General features: G+C 38.2%; 1 protein-coding gene across 1 annotated transcript; it reads right to left on the bottom strand.

Annotated features, from left to right (window-relative positions):
- Positions 1-2,858: 2,858 nt before the first annotated feature.
- PTER (phosphotriesterase related) lies at positions 2,859-14,000 on the bottom strand. Its single transcript, XM_050915646.1, has 5 exons — positions 13,734-14,000; positions 12,802-13,279; positions 10,332-10,597; positions 6,737-6,877; positions 2,859-3,610 (listed from the first exon to the last, which is right to left on the bottom strand). Exons 2-5 carry the CDS (start codon positions 13,231-13,233, stop codon positions 3,400-3,402), a joined length of 1,050 nt encoding a protein of 349 aa, XP_050771603.1. The 5' UTR covers positions 13,234-13,279; positions 13,734-14,000; the 3' UTR covers positions 2,859-3,399.
- Positions 14,001-17,158: the final 3,158 nt, after the last annotated feature.

Below are 17,158 nucleotides of genomic sequence, written 5' to 3'. Positions count from 1 at the left end.
TAATGAGTAAAAAGACCCACCAAACCAGTCCAAAAATGAAGTTTGCTCTTCTAAGCAATGGATTTACGTGGCAAAAGTCAATGAAACAAGCGCCCCAGCAGAGAGCGACCATCGAACACCTCAGTAGCGGGGAAAAAAGTCGAATGCTACCTGATTCACATCTGTACAACACAGAGAAACCTTATGTTAAAAAATTACAAAACAAGTTAAACAGATGTGCGATCCGCTACCGCCAAAGCAAATACTTCCTCATTGTTAGTGTCCATGTGAATGAAGTCCTACATAGATGAAATTTTTATAGGAAAAAAAACCCACCTAAGGACGCTGAGTTATTTCTTCAGTGTATATGATACTTTGATGTGTTATGATCTTGCTGCTTTATCCATACTTCAGCTTTGGTTCTTGTGACTTACTTGCTAACAATGATGCTTGGAGTCCACTCATAGTGTGGTGAGGAATGATTTTACAATAAAAGGAAGAGGTAATCAAAATATACTTTCTCTCTCCAAAGGGATTGTTTGCCTTGTACTTCTCTTATCCTTCCACTTAAAACTAGAAACTAATCAGCTTCAAGCCTTAACTCAATGTTCCTGCTTTGTAGGTTTACATTAGACTTTTAACATAAAATCAATCCAGTGGAGTTGTTTAAATTTTGTCTTCCCCTTAGCTGTGTTCTAAAAGAAAAAGAAGGATAGAAGAAACACTTTCTTTTCCTGAAAAATACAACAGTTGACAAACTATTCCGTTGGACCAAATCCCTGATTCCACCAAAGCCAATGGCAAAACTCCCATTGATATTAGTGGAAAAAGGATTTGGCTTTTAGTTTGTAAACGTGTAAATATATATTTAGACAATTATTACAGGCCCATTCTTGATGGCTAGTTGTGTAAATATTTAGCAAGCCTGGCATCCACATCCTCAGACTAAGGTAGAGTGTTTTCTTTGCAGCAATTAGTCTTCATTAGTCTTTTAGCACTTAGTCTGTACTTGGGTACTATTTTTAAGAAAATAGTTACGACTTAACATACTGCAGATGTTCAACTAGAATTTCGTAGGAATATAATGGGTCAAAACCTTATTTGTTTTCGGTGTCTCGTCTCACTGAAGTTAGTGGGATCATTCCCACAAAGGAAGAGTGGGACATCTGACACGTGAGAAAATGTTGTCACACAGACGTTTTCCATGGTAGCTAGTTACCAGTTTGTAGTAAGGCGTGCCTATGAAATGGACACAGATAAGCATATTACCAAAAATGATAACACATATGCAAAGAAAGAAGCAGATATTTACATGCAAAAAAAAGTGTGTATTAAAACCTATTTTTTTCATTCATATATAGAGAGAGAGATATATATAAAGTCTCAAAGATGTTTAATCCATATAAAGGATTAATGGCTTGGAGAATTAAACTAAACACAGGCACTATGAGTTACATAGTTATAAAAATGCTTTAAATTCAGTCATACCAGTAATGTCCACAGAATATTTTTACTCAGAAAATGGATTTATTATTTATTTTGTTTTTGGGAGGGGAGGCTGTCTATTTCTCTCAGGTTAAAACTTGCAGTTTTCATTCTAAACCTAAATTTTAGCAAGATAATTAACTAGCTCCTTAGCACAGCTGGTTACGTTATTTATTTTTAACGTTTTGGCAAAATCAAGGTAACATTTCTATAAATTGTTAAAGAGTAATAGAGGCTACCCCTAGCATTTCTATTTCATGTACTTTGCCACAAGCAACCTTGTCTAATGTACTAAGGGTACAAACTCAGATTTATCTGCACTAAAATGTCAAAAGTGTCTGCCGCTGTGACAAAAAAGCTCTTCAGTGCTGGCTGCTCAGTAAAAGTCTGATGAAGATTTTACGAATCTCTCTCAAAATCTCATTTGAATGAGTGAAGCTTTTCTTAAACAGGTGTTACTCTCTGTTTCTGTTTTGAGTCATCCAATTCAAAATAAATGCTGAGTTAGTCCAGGCTGACTGAGAGGATCGCCAGTCTAACTCATCCACAATTTATAAAGGGACATTGTGCTGCCAGTTGCTTGTGTATTATCTCACCAGAACGGTTAACACTTTTACTTTATGACAAAGTGCCAACCTATATCCGTACACTGTAGTGATTACTCCTGGTTTTGTTCTACGAGGTAATGTATTTTAATAACAGATGTGTAACTGACTTCATGTCTGTTCGTTCCACTGTTGCTTTTATTGGTTAGCGCACTCACAACAGCAGTGTAGCTAGAGATTTTCCATGTAGTATCAAACAGCAATGTACCAAGCTAGAGATCACTTACAACTAGCATTACTAAGGTATTTATTGGAAAAGCTCAATACTGCAAGACGTATATGGTCAAATTTGAAGAAGCTTTTGAAATCAGGCTACCACTGTTACTGGATAAGACCATTTTTTGGATAAATCACCTGCCCTGGTTAAAGTTAGACAAGAGCAAAGAACACACTTTATGTGAAAAACACATATAAGGCAAACATTTCTTCCTTTTTCATCATATCTTGATATACTGATTTGTAAAGACTTCTATCACAACCTTTGTTATAACTATTACAACTCATTAAAACTGTATTATGTAATATATTTTGACTTTTGGTGTTGCATCCTTACAAAAAGAAGCTGGTCTGCATGAAGTTTCACATGATCGCTGTGAGATTCCAACAGTTTAGGATAAAAAATTAATGTGATTATAAAAAAGACATCCGTAATGATACTGCACATAGTTTAAGAGGTCATCAAATTGCTTTATTCAAAAATATATTTTGCCATGTATTTTTTACACTTTCAGTTAAAAATAAGTAAATTGTTAAACTAGAAAGAAACAATATCTTTTTAGAATTATTTGAGATTCCTTTTGCATTCTGTTGTCTATGGAAGCTATTTAAAAGTCCCAGACCTTTTATCAAGCATTTTTTAAAGAACATAAGGGTAATTAGAAGATTGTCAATATTACAAGGACTAAAATCACCCCCTGGAGAAGGGAAATTTAATTGAAAACCATAATTTCCTTCAAAGTCCAGATGATGCATCTTCAAAAATATTTTTGGGTAACATTTAATAACACTATTAGATTTCTCTCTAGAAACAATTATTTTAAAATTTCAGTTGAAAAGATTTTGCAGGTAGGCTCATATCCAGTAAATCATTCATGAACAGACTTCTAGAAGGGAGAAAATGCAGAGAGAATACATAATTTTATTGTTCTAATTAAAAAGAAAAGTCATAATTTTATTGTTCTAATTAAAAAGTCATAATCAGTTTGTTCACATCTAATTAGTAACTTCCAGTTTCTCTGAAAAGAACCAAGTTTTAAAATGACTGCTCTCCTGAAACAAATCTGAATTTTATCAAGCTTCCCTATCAAATAGGAATATTTATTCATTATTCCTACTTAAAAGTCAACCACCGCTTTGGATTTGCTAGGAGTATTTTATCAATTTTATCTTGGGATATGCCCCTAATTAGCATTTTAGGAACTATATTTTTAAGGATATGTGAATATCCATGACCTCCATATTTCATCAACCTATTCTTAGTGTGCACATCATGAGCGATCAGAATTCTATCTTCATAGCCTTCATCGATCATCATACGAATCCTGCAAAAGTAAAAAGCATGCCCGTCAGTGAAAGGTCCTCCCTCTGCAACAGCACAGAACTGAGCAGGATTTACATTTTTTACATTACTGTACTGCTGGACTGTATTATAACTGAAAATACTTATTTTTAGGTACTCAGAAGACATATTCCTTATATTTAATTGAAATTAAAACACGTATTTTATTGAATGAAAAAAACCCACCTCTGAAAACGTACCACCACACATCTCAAAGTGGAGAAGGAAAACTCTTTCCAGTTGGCGCATGACTTTGCATCCCTAGCCCCATTAAGTCCACGGAGGAATTCAAGAGCTTCAGCATCACCAAGCATGGGACGCAGGTTTTATATACATGAGTAAGTAATAATTTCCTACATAAACTCCTTCTCAGCAGGTTAGCTCTTGCTGCTGTCACAAAGCTAGTCCCATTACATTTGTTAATGACCAGACTCTGTGGGTGACAGGTCCTCTAAGAAGCCTGGCTCAATTACACAACTACTTCTACATCTTTAGTTAATTCCCATTTAGCAAACCAGGTTAATAAAAATTTGAAGTTGTCAGCATCATATTCCATATAGACAGTTATCATCCAAACATGTTTTGAAGACGTTCGTTAAAGAAGAAGATAGTACAGGCATTGCACAGTGCTAGCATATGCCAGGAAATAAGAGGAGTTAATACGGCAGCCCAGCTAAACAGACTTGGCAAAATGACAACAAGTCAGCTTGGAAAAAGAAGTAATCCTTCTGGTCACTCCCTTGTAGCAAGTCTGCTACAACAAGTCCTTCTGTTCCACATTTCACTCTGGTACCCTTAATCCCTTGCTCAGCTCATTTTTTGTAATTTATTCGGTGGGTCTCTAAAGTCCTGTATTGCATGACTGCTAAGTTTCCCACTAAGCTGCAGTTTAGTGTGGCAGTAGGTTGCAGCATTAAAGTGGCAGAGACAGACAGACCAGGCCTGGAAAGCGCTCATTCCTCATGAAGGCACCAAATTCCTTCATTTGCCAGCGCTGTGAAATTCTAATTCTTACCTTCCTGACTGTGCTTTGATCAGCAAGAAAGCAAATACCAGCTTTATAAGTAAGCGCACTATATCTGAAAGCTCTTACTGTGAGTTTTTATTACAATTAGCTATGGGGAAATACATGTAGCAGGACCAAATCAATATGGGCAGCAAGAATAAAGCAAGTAAGATGGAACTTGGTAAAATATTAGCACCTTTCAAAAAAACCACCGTAAATAGTGCCATATAGTGCACAACACTACGTATACTGTAGTATTACAACATCACAAGTATCTTCTCCAGCCTGAAGTACAGAGGGACCACAAGCCAACCAGAGAGTAAGAGCAATGACACTGGAGGAACTAAGTTCCTTGCTGACCAAACATCTTCTTAGAATCATTTCCTTTCATATTTGGACTAATTTCATGGGCTGGGGAGGCATATGGTCCTTTATATTCCATATTCATTGCTGCTTCTTGCTCATTCCTGTAAGTTTAGTTAGTACTTGCTTCTGACTCAAAGAAAAACTGTCCCTGAAAAAATTCAGTTTTTTCCATTTAATGGCACTTCTAACTCAAAGGCACATATTCACACCATGCAATGAGAAGACAAACTTGTCGTATTTTCTTCCTATAAACAGCCTGCTGCAAGAAATACTCAAATGCCAGAGAGTTTAAGGAGAGACATCGGTGGCTGAGCAAGCATCATGGATGGAATGAAAACTTTGCCACGGTTGAACAAGCACTTGTTAACCAAGGCATAGGCCATTCCTCTACACGTACTCCTCGCAGTGCTTCTGTACATGCTGACCTCCCAGGGCACAGGACAGGAGAGCAGGCACAGGGGAGGGAGCAACTTTACCCATTCTAAATGTGAAAACTGCAGATTCATTGCAACAGTTTAAAATACTGAGTGCAAGACTGAGAGCCCTGTTAAGAGGGAGAAACGATTTCTAGTGTGAAAAGCAGCAGCAAACACTTGACAGTAAGCGGAACAGTAACCACAGCACCTTCTTAAGAAGAGAACAGTCTGAAAACGGAGATTAGTTTTGAGGTTAATCTGACAATGAGGAGGAGGGAAGCTATGACTGAAATGTAAGCAAAAGCTAGAAAGTTACTTCCTTAGTGATCAGGGATCATAAAATCTTTCTCATCAAGGAGAATGAAAGAACTGTTTGTGACTCTGGAAGGAAAAAAGACACAGGCAGGATGGCACCCCACCTCTCAGAAACCTGCCACTTCACTGCACACAAACACTGTGGACAAACAGCACAGGAGGATCACACGTCTGGACAGAGTGTAAGGAGTGAGATGCCCATTCCCAGCTGATCCGACCTGTCTCAGACAGCTTCTGCAAGGAATGCATCTCCTTGGCAATACCTTGTGTTAGCACAGCACAACAGATTTGCTGTGCAGCTGAGCTGAGACTGCATGTGCTGATGAGAAGCAGGGAAGAGGTACCCTGCCAGTGGGGCCAATATTTTCACATTGCGAGTGTGAGAAGCATGGAAGTTCTAAGGAGTCAGGAATCTCATCCTTCAAAAGAGAGAAAGGGCAAAAGGAGAGCGGGAGGAGAGGTGAGAAAGTGCTTGGAAGAAAAAAGTCTGGTTTTCAGGACAGAAGCACAGGATCATATCCACCCAAGACGACCAATCAGTTTTGCTGGGTTAGCACATTCATGAGGAGATGTAACAGGCTCAGATGATGCTTAGAAGCAGCACTAGGTTTCCAATACTACGTTTCAAACAAAAGCTAAACCCTAACTTAAATCCAGTATCTCCCGCCTTTTCTTTTTACAGTCTATATAAGTGCAGTAAATGACAAAATTCAACTAGATCAGCATGGAATTAGGATGGAGAATGAAGTTAAAAAAGCTCTTGATCTTCTTCTCAAGTAACTTTCTACAACACTATGATTCTACATCTTCCTTTGCAGATAGAAGAAATTATACACGTCGCACTGAAGACGTGACAGCAGCAGAAAAAAAAAGTAGTTATTTTAGTATGAAAAAAGACAATTTTGAACGGCAAGCAGAATCACTCTGTGATGCCCTTAAAACAAGTACCAATAATATTCATTTGTCAATGGCAATGCTATAGCTTAAACTGCATGGAAGCAGATACCTTGCAATTCTTTCATTGTCGCTCGGCATGTCAATATCAGGATGGAACTGGTAATGAAGAAGTTCTGTACCAAACAGGTCATACTCTAAATAGCATCCAAGTTTAGCAAATTCCAGAAGTCTCTTTGTATCAAATATAGTCCTGCAGAACATACATAACAAAAAGTCAGCATTGTAACAGGAAGAAAAAAAATCTCATGGTACGAGGATAGGTATTTTGTGACTTCCTACTTGCAAGGAACAAAAACAATAATCTAAGATTTAATTCACCCTTTTGAAAAACAGGACTCCTCTTTGACACATGCAACTTAAGCTGATACACAGCACTGTCTTTCTCACATTCATCTGGGACTTCATGCATTAAAAAAAACCCAAAACAAAACCAACTCTTCCCCCATGAAATAATGAAAACATTTACGATAATCTTTAAATGGAAACAGGAAAGTTACTTACTTTTGATATCACTAACCCTTTCAACAGACAACCTAACAAGGAAGGACATTTAAGGAGGAGGTTAATTCATAGTGACATTTAAAAAAAAGACAATGGATTACTTACACAAGACAGATTTACTTTCCCCAAAGAGTTACAGGAGACAGCTACATCCAGGGCTTGTTTCATCCATCACACACCGGTAATACCCAACTTTGTCTTTAGTTTCTATTCTGTACAGTGATGTTTCTAGATTGTCATTAGAACAGCAATGTATCATTGTTTGCACTGGGATCTGGCCAGAATGCCTTAAGGAAACGCTCTCACCAAAATATATAATGGCCCTGTGAGTACCTGGGACATGGGCTTTGCAGCAGATTTGAAAAGTGAAGGAACAAAGCTACTAAAATCCACCACTCATTTGGAAAAGAATGGCAACTGAAATAAGAGCGCTCTGGAATATTTTTTTTTCTTTGAAACATTTTTACAAAGAGTATAAGCTATCCAAAGGAAAACAAAAACAAATGACACATTATAATTTTCTCTTTATAACCATAACACAATTTTTTTCATCTAAGGAAAAAACAAGTTTCCACAAGAACAGCACAGTTAACCAAAAGGGCAGTGGTTTAATTTTTTTATTATTGCAGATATTGATGTCACAAAGTAGTTTTACCCTATACAATTACATCACAGTCTGTTGCTATGGAAATGACTGATGTCACAATTTCAATATTATGACTTAAGAACAGGACCAAGTAGGAGGAACAGATGGGTTGAGAGAGAGAAAACCCTTGTTCAAACAAGCCTGCCATCAGCAGGAGTCTAAGACTTGCCAACTGTAATTAATAAAAAATGTTATTTTTAAATAAATGTTACAGTTTACAGAGATTGAACATTTATCATCAAATGAGTTTTCCAAGTGCAGAGCAAGAGAACGGGTTATTTTAGATGCAGTCCTGCTCAGTTCACAGGGAGACGGTAGCCAAGAGTATTCAATCCCGTGCAGGTAGCAAAAACCACCCAATGATATATTTCAAAATCACAGCCAGAACAATTTCTTATTAAAAGTATTGTTAGTGTTGTGCTTTTGGGTGCTCTGTCCCAACAAAGAGCAGGAGAGCTTAATTTCACCAGCCATTGGGTCCCCTTGTAAGCCACACGGATGTAGCAGCAGCAGCAGTTCCCAGCTTGAATTGCTAATCTCTGTGCTGGAATTAGGTGTTTGGGCAACACTGTCCCTGAGCAGCCCTGAATGCATGGAAAAGGAGATGGGACACAGGGAAGCATCCTGTAGTTTGGACCTCATCCATAAATCACTGCAGGGACGCCCACCAAACCATTATCAAGCAGGCACTCATAACAGTTGCTGCGAGTCTTCTAACATAAGCTACTCAAGTGAACGAATGTTGATCTCTACCAAGATACCTTTATAATGTTAATTGCTAATAAATGGCCAAAGCCAAGACTCAATAGCTTTTGCTTCCCAGCCTTTATCTACACCATAGCTTCACTATGGACACTTGCTACCTTTTGTTCTAAGGTGCTAAATTGCAAAACACGGTAGCCAGCATTTTAGTTTTATCTTTTGATTGTAAATCCACCTGAAAACTACCATTCTGTCTATGTCAAAAGCAGACATGAAATATGGAGCTATGTACAAATTTATCTCACATTTAAGGGACTGGGATGCTCCCACGTGGATTCTTCTCACTGGAGGAGACTTAAAATGTTAAATGCACATTGCAAAACCAAACTTCACAGTAGTTTAGAGTCTATGTTATAGCAAATGCCAACCTGAATGTGTGAAAGTAATGATAGAGGGAGTATAAGGAAATGTCATATTGTGCATCAGCGGCTGTTAGTGAAACTGCACCTCTGTCTTCACTGTTTTCCTACTTACATTGCTTATTTTCCACCAATAAATCACTGAATTCAACCATTCACAACAGCATATAAAGGCAAGAAAACATAGCTGGATGCTTATGTTGTATCAAAATGGCTATGTAAGTACTGACACCTGCAGCTTGCTCAGTCCTCTTTCATAAAAAGATTTAAGTCATCAGTTTTTCTTTTAAAAGGAGAGAAAAATATAGCTATAGATACAATGGAATGCGGGTAAATACACAAAGAAAGCCCGTATCATTTAGATATAATCAAATATAAATAAAATTTCATGGCACTGAATTTTATGCTCCTAAAATCCTCAAGTAAAACATTGAGCTCTGTGTGAATACAAAATACCTGTAGCTCGATTTGCAAGCTCTTAGAGCCTATAACTGTTAGAAATTTGGAGCACAGTGCTCTTGCCTGTATTACACTCACATTGAGGGCAAACAATCCAATTGCTGAGAATCATATGACCACAAACAGTCTCCATTATTCAGCAACTGGCCAAACTAATCAATGCTTGGACATTTTCCAGCTCACCGTGAGCAACACAAGGTCACACAAAACTGATTTGGTAATAGAGGCTGTGTTTCTAAACTGGAGAGAGAAAAGCACCCCAATTCCTCTCCATGTCTGATGTGCGGCTCCTGGTTTTTGCTATCAAGGAAGCTCAAAGTTAGCTCTCTGGTCTATGCTAAGAAGTATCCAAAACACAACTATTTTCTTTTTAAGCAATATTTCTTCTGTCTGGTAGCAGAAAGTTAAAGATCTGCCTTCTGCTTTGATCCAGAATCCAGCCAAATCAAGGAGTTCTCCATTAGCTTCTGTGAGATTTTGGTAAGGCCCTTAAGAGTGGCCCAGTTTTCAAAAACACTGGAAGCCCAGCAGCTTCCCACCCAATTTGGTGAGAGCTGCTCAATGTCCAATGCTTTGTAGATACAGGGATTTGTGCAAGGACACGAATTAATGGAATTCCCATTTTTAAAAAATGTGGCTACAATTATTCCTAATCTCGCTCCCAGCCCTTCAAAGAAAGCATTTAAAATCCCAAAATCTCTTTATCAATGTGAATCTAAAAGCTGATCCTGACTGAAGTGCTGGAAGCTGATCAGGCTCTATATAAGCAATTATTTTTAAGTCAGTAAACTTGAAGATAATTCTTCATGTCATGATCCCAGTGCACAACAGAAACCTAGCTATTTGCAGCGTAGTTCCCCAAACCCCCAGTGGGTTGTGGCAACACTGCCAGAAGGACAGCAGAATAGTCTGCTTACCTGTCGAGGTGAGACATGACTGTCTTTGAAGCATCAGCCCCAGCTTCCTGCAGAATGCGGATAATCTGGAAAGGTGCATCGCTGTTCCTGCCAGGATGGATGATAACGGGGCACCCAAGCTGTGACTGAGCCTGCGCTGTTGCCTGAAGCACTCTGTGTTCACTCTGAGTCAAAGGCCAGGAGCAACCTATTTCTCCCACCACACCACACTTGATGTTAGTCCCATCCGCTCCATTGAGTATCTCATCAACAATAATGCCTGTAAGCTAGAGAAAGGAAAATGAGATTTTTGGTTATTAATACTATTTGTGTTAAATAGCATCAAATTTGGCCTATGGACACTGTGCTAGTTATACTCCTGAGGTCTTTCTGAACTTACTTAATTAACAGTTGGGTGTGTGAAAACACTGCAGTTAAAATCTGGTTTCTGTCAACTAATGTTATGCTAGCCATTCACTAAGACCAAAATAAACACAGAAGCAAATCAATTTAACAGTATCCACTCACACAGTTGTCCAGGTTTGCCAAGAAAGCTGGCCTACATATAATCTGAACACTGATTTAGGCTGAGACTAATTTTTCTTTAAAAAAAAAAAAGTTAGTTTATCATGAAACCTGTGCCTCGCACTCCTGAATTGGCTCCAGAAACAATTTAATGTAATTTCTTGTGAAACAAGGGATCAGAGAATAAGGAAACCTTGTAATTCAGATAGGGAAGGGAGAAACTCTGGCAAAGATCCTGAAGAGGCAAGTCTAAGGCAAATCCTGCTTGTGGGAATGCCGACGTAAAACAACAGGCGCTCCACTGACTTCAGAACTACAAGACCAAAGCTCAGCTGACAAATTTACAGCGTCAAAATTAGCTTGCTTTTAAAATATTCATAGGCAAAAAAGACATCAGAATCTCCTAATAAAAGCAGTTTTTTATAAAAGCTTTAGTTTTTCCTTTCCAGAATAGGCCATATATCTTAAAGCATACATTCAGAATTGAGAGCACAAAATGGCACTGATGATGACCTTCTAACTCTTTGGCTCTGAATGTTAAGGAAATCATGATTTTAAGGAAGAAAAAAATGAGCAAAGGAAGAAGGAAGGTTTGCAAGCAAATCCAGGAAACCGAAAAACCCCAAACCAATTTTCAAATAAATCTGTAACTTATCTCTACTCCACACCTTGTCTCCTCAACAGCCTTATACAACACATTGGTAAATACTCAATCTACACCCAAAGTCAGTCCAAGGTATTACAATTTGCAGCAGGCTTCTGCCCAACACTTTATCCTATGATCACACACCTTCTGCACCATGTATAGCCAGTCTACCAACCATTTCTGTAGACAACCAGACACAGAATTCACTCCTCTCCTGAAGAACATCTCTCAAAATATTCAAATTGTCTTTGTCTAATCAGAAAAAATATCATCATGTCAAATTCACTGTCAAATGAGGAAACACCGGTTATCATGGATCAGTCACTGCACAACCCTTTCTAAGTAACCAACTGTCTTCTGGACCAGATGAAGTATTGATTACCTGCTGAGTACAGGACATCCGTGGTTCTCCAGCAGTCCACCAAACACAGAAGGGAAACTTTTGCCCCAAGAAATCTATTTGTATCAGATTTCAAGCCATGGAAGAATATTTAGAAAAAGTAGTACTGTTCTGTACAGCTTGGGCCAGCTTGGGTCCAGTGCAGTTGGTAGCGCTGCTCAAGTTTTGACCATTGATTTTTAAAATGAATTTGACTTATTTGTAAACTGTGACAGATTTTTAAAAAATCTTCTCATCTCTCTTCATCCGCATTCACAGCCTCCTGCCTTGCAGAGCTCCCTTCCCTCTTTTCCCTATCATCACATTTTCTTAATAAAAGATGAATATTTATTATTATGGGAATATCTGGGGACCTCAAGTCATTATTAACACATTGTCTTAGGCACTGTACAAACAATCTGATGTAGACTCTGCCCTGAAAAGTCTGGACAAATGGTAGAGAAGAGAGATATAACACACAGCCTGAGCAGACCAATGATTTACAACTGTCCTATAAATATCACAATTATTTATGCTTTTTACAAGAATTCTGGGTGATCTCATTGGGAAGCAATTAGCCAGAAAAAGAGACAAAAGAGGTAGAAGGGATATACTCCTTCCTTAAAAACTGTAAAAAGAACAGGATAATTGGTGGTATACCAGATGCTCACACGTGAAGTACTTTATTTTCCTTTTACTGTTGCATTATAACAAATCCCTGAGAGAAAATGGAGCTTAAGAATTGGAAATGCTGACAGATAATCCCACCACACCCAAGTAGTGCTGGTCCAGCTATAACACACAAGCAATAATGCTGTTCCCAAGTTTTTCATGTTGAGAACTTGTACATTTCATCTATTTTGCTGGAACTTCTCTCCAACTTTGACTCACCCAGGGATAATTCATAGGAGAGAGACACTGAAGCAATGGTTAAGACTCACCTGCTCCACTGTCATGGCCTGTGTTTGAGAAGAATGAGTGGAATCCACATAAAACCCAGCCCCAGCAATAATATGGACTCCAGTTTCTTCAGCAAGTTTCTTCAAAGTATTCATATCCCGACCAATTCCTGTGGTTGTGTTTTCCACAATCGTCCCACCACCTGCTGCTTTAAAATGCAACAGCTCCTCCTTCACAGCATCTGTTTCCTGATACAAAAGAAGGTTTTCTTTATGGCTGTAGGGATTTTGCTTAATCCAAAACAAGTTCTTCATCTCAATGGGCCCATCAGACAGAGGCTCTTGGCCTGGAGAAGGTGGACAAAAACAGCTGCTGTAGTTCATAGTCAAGTGTTCATGAGTCAATGTATAGCCAAGGCAGTCTGGCTCCACAGGGCCCAAGACAGTCTGCGCTTTCCCTCTCAAAGAAGGCATTTTTCTTCAACAAAAGGGGAAAACAATAATCAGATTCTAAAAGAGTCTGGGAAGGAAGAAGAAACAAAACAAAAACATTTCAGAAAGAGCAAACCTTTCTTACACAATTTCTGAATTCCCTCCTCTCTCTCACGCATGTACCTACACGCTGTGTGTGTTCGCTGGAATGTTTTCAAACGCGGTTTCCAGTAGAGTGGTCAATATGAAAAACAGAGCATTTATTTTACCCAACTGCACTTGTACCAGTACTCTAGCAGTGTAAAAATATCACATTCCAGTACAAGGAAATTGTCATCATTTATTGTGCTATAGTCAATACCACATTAAGATAAATGTTTCCTATTTAATAACAACCACTGTATGTTCATTTAGGATCCTCTGCTCTTCAGCAACTGTCAAATTTTGTCAGCTTGAGCCATCAGATGAACATACTTGGCACCAAGGCTGAATATTCCTTACTGGTACATTCATTTTATTTATCTGTGTCCTCCAAGACTCACTTGTCCCCCTCGCACGCCGAGGAAGCTGTCCGTGTTTGGGCACCTTGTCTGCCCCTCTGTATGAGGAACGCAGGGATGGGGGTGATCATCTGCTCCTTCGGCTTCAACAGGGGCTCAGGTTCTCCTGCCAGCTGCGCTGTGGAGGTCTGGAACAGCCCAGGACAACTCCTCCAAGGCTGATAACAGTCGCTAAAGATACGGTGTGGCCCCCAACCAGCAGGGCAGAAGCCAAACTGCTTTTCCCATCAGCTTCATTGGCCAAATATTTTACCAGTTAAGAACAGACCTTAACCTAACAAATTATATGGCTCAGCTCTAAGAGGCCTTTTTCTTCATCTTTAACACGAATGAAGCAATGTTATTTCTCAAAACTTCAAATGAGTGGTGACAAAGATCTAAATTGAGGCTACTGTCTGCAGTTGGTTCATGTCAAAGGCATCTGTCCTGTGTAAGTTTGGCCTGACTCACTGCAGGTCAGAATTAGCTGCAGCTCTCCCCACTGGGATTTTGGGGTATTTTTTTCTTTTGGGAGTGGGGGTAGTCTTTTTCGTTTATGTGCCATATTAACATTAAACATAGCTGACTACCCAGTTCATGTTAGATCTTCCTGATGCTAGTTGCAAAGGCTTGAGGATATATAGTTATAATCCCTAGTCAACCAAAATCATCAGTTATGAAACAAAATACATGTTAATCATGTCCAGAGGACAGGACTAACTAGAGCATGCATTATTGATTAAAAAGAGAGGTCTTTCCCATTTCTGTCTCCCTTTTAGTGAATAATATCACAAACAGGGGTTTGTTACTGGTGAAGCCCTGAGAGGACGTTTTCCTTTTAACTGCTAAAGTTAATCTACCAGGATGACAGAAAAACTGAAATCTGAAGGGCACTGAACTCTACATATCAAAGGGCACAAGAATGTCGAGGTCTCTTTGGGGATACTTTCATCTCACGAGAAGCAGTCATTGCCAGAGTACCAATGTACAAAAGTGACGCAGCCCCTGCAAAAGGCAGATATCATCTGCCTAGTGAAGTCTGTAGTGCTGGCAGTTATTTTAATATGAAAACTTGGCCATCCATAAGAAAGGACTGACTGACTATGTTTGCTTGCCTTGTGTAAAAGCAGACTTAGGAAGAACCGTTCTTTTATGAATTTCATTTCTAGACTAGTGTGTTGACTTGTTTGAGAAGGCAGAAGAATACTCTCATAGAACAGACTGCTGGCTGATTAATATAATGGGTTTTTTCTTGCCAAATAAATTAAGAAGTGTATGATTTCAGAAAATATTATTCTTGAGCAAATAATTAAAAGCAAAATACCTGTCTTAGTCAGAAACTGCTGCTAGCTGCAATTCAATTAAGTTGTCCAACCCAGTCATTAATTCCACCCTTGAAGAAAGCTGGTGCTCTATAGAGCAACCCACTATTTTGGAGAAAGTTCAACGATCTGAGTAATTCTTACATGCACAGCAAAAAGACTAACATAATTCTAAGATAATTGGATTATTTTTGCTTTTTTTTTTTGACATTAAATATCTACACTCTGGTATTCAGTAAAACTCTGACAGCATAAAGAGTAATAACTACTCTCTGCATTGGAGACACACTTTTCTTTCCCCATGTTCATTGACAATTTTCAAATCCATTTATTAAGTTAGGAAAACAAACCTATATAAACATTTTGTTATATAATTAAATATATAAACACTGAAGTTCTTTTGATAAAACTTGACACAAATCAATTACAGTCTGTTTCCTTAACAAGTTTCCACTTCAGTTTTTTAGTTATTTAATAGTGCAGTTACTCAAAAAGGCCACTCTAATTGAATGTGAATTTTTGTTCACTTTCAGATTACTATTTTAATGAAAAGCTTTCAACATTTGTTCCCACTAATTCCTTTCTGGCACAGTTAATTTAGATTACCCTCAATTAATCTGGCCTGCCCACTGCGAAGACCTATGGTTGCATGTGTGAGATCTTCTTATAGCCTGAGGCTGCTGTCTTCTGATTTATAACAGCAGGAAACATCTACAATTACCAGTTCCAGTGCCAGGTTTCTCTTGTAGCAGATACCAATCTGTTGATTTTTAGAGTCTAGATTTCAGATTATAGTACACATACAGAGCTTACAGAACCAATGCCTACTATTGAACCTTTTGATTGAGGCCAAGGATTTTTATAAATATAAGAAGCATCACAAAAACTGAAACTGACACAAACAGCATTTAAAGTAGGCCTAATTTTATCTGCATGAAAAATATAATTAACATTAATGTCTGTGCCTGCTTACTAACAAAGTTTTAGAAACCCACCGCTTTTAATAAAAAAATTATGAAAAATAAAGACAGCCAACAACCTGTGACTGGAATTATTTTTACAAGCACTGTCCTGATATCTTCCCTACTGTCATCTACATAGACAGCATGCCCTGATTAGGCTATAATGATACATTATTCCTAATAAGATTCACCTGATGGAACCAGAATTTAATTAGTGTCTTTATTTTAGGTGCAAACAGCTTTTAAATGGAATAAGGACTGCTGCTTAATTTAAGCATGTATATGTTACTACAGAAATCAATGTTCGTGTGCTTTACTAATGACTTGCATGCCATGTTTTACACAGAACTTTCTTCTGAGAAAGTTTCTTCTTTCACATACCAAGGACTGAATTCATATCACCTCATTTAGCCACTTAAAATGATGTCTTCTACAGAATAATTGTCTAAACCATTTTTATAGTGGAGATGGAAAGACATATCCATAGGCAACTCATCCAGCCTATTTTCAATGTTTGTAATAGGACAGGACAAGTCACCTTCTGTAATATCGGCCTCCTTCCATGGACTATGGAGGGAGCCAAGAAACAATCCTGGACAAGACAAGTATATTTTAGATGATCCTACATAAGACGTGTCAATTATGAATCTTAATCCAGTCTGAGGGGAGGGGGAAGGGTGCCGATTCCTATGACAAAAGACAAACAGGTAGGCTCTTATCTGGCAGTAACAGGTATTTTGGTTTTGGAAATCACTGATTTATGCTGTGGTATTGCCAAGGTACTCCTGCACAGACCAAGGCTTCTCTGCTCCAGGTGCTGTATAAACAGAGAAATAAATGGTATTTCCTGAAAATTACATATTCAGATAAAAAGAAAATGAGAATTGCTTTAAGATATAACCAAAACTTGTATTATTTGACAACAGCCTTGAAACAATACCTTAACATTTCTGTAATAAACTCTGGACAAATCTTTACAACCACCAATTGTATGGTGCATAAAATATGACTCTCACCATTAGCCAACTATTAAATACTGGTGAAGTAAATATTTTTCCTAGAGGTATTGTTAAGAGAAAAGAGACTCGCTGCTAAAAAGGTCATGGTACTGCATTCCTGACTCTGATAAAAACTCCACTGAGTT

Source organism: Gymnogyps californianus, chromosome 2 (genome assembly GCF_018139145.2).
Source record: "Gymnogyps californianus isolate 813 chromosome 2, ASM1813914v2, whole genome shotgun sequence".
NCBI classification, from domain to species: domain Eukaryota; kingdom Metazoa; phylum Chordata; class Aves; order Accipitriformes; family Cathartidae; genus Gymnogyps; species Gymnogyps californianus.
Note: the sequence above shows the minus strand (reverse complement) of the source record. Positions and strands in the feature narration are given on the sequence as shown.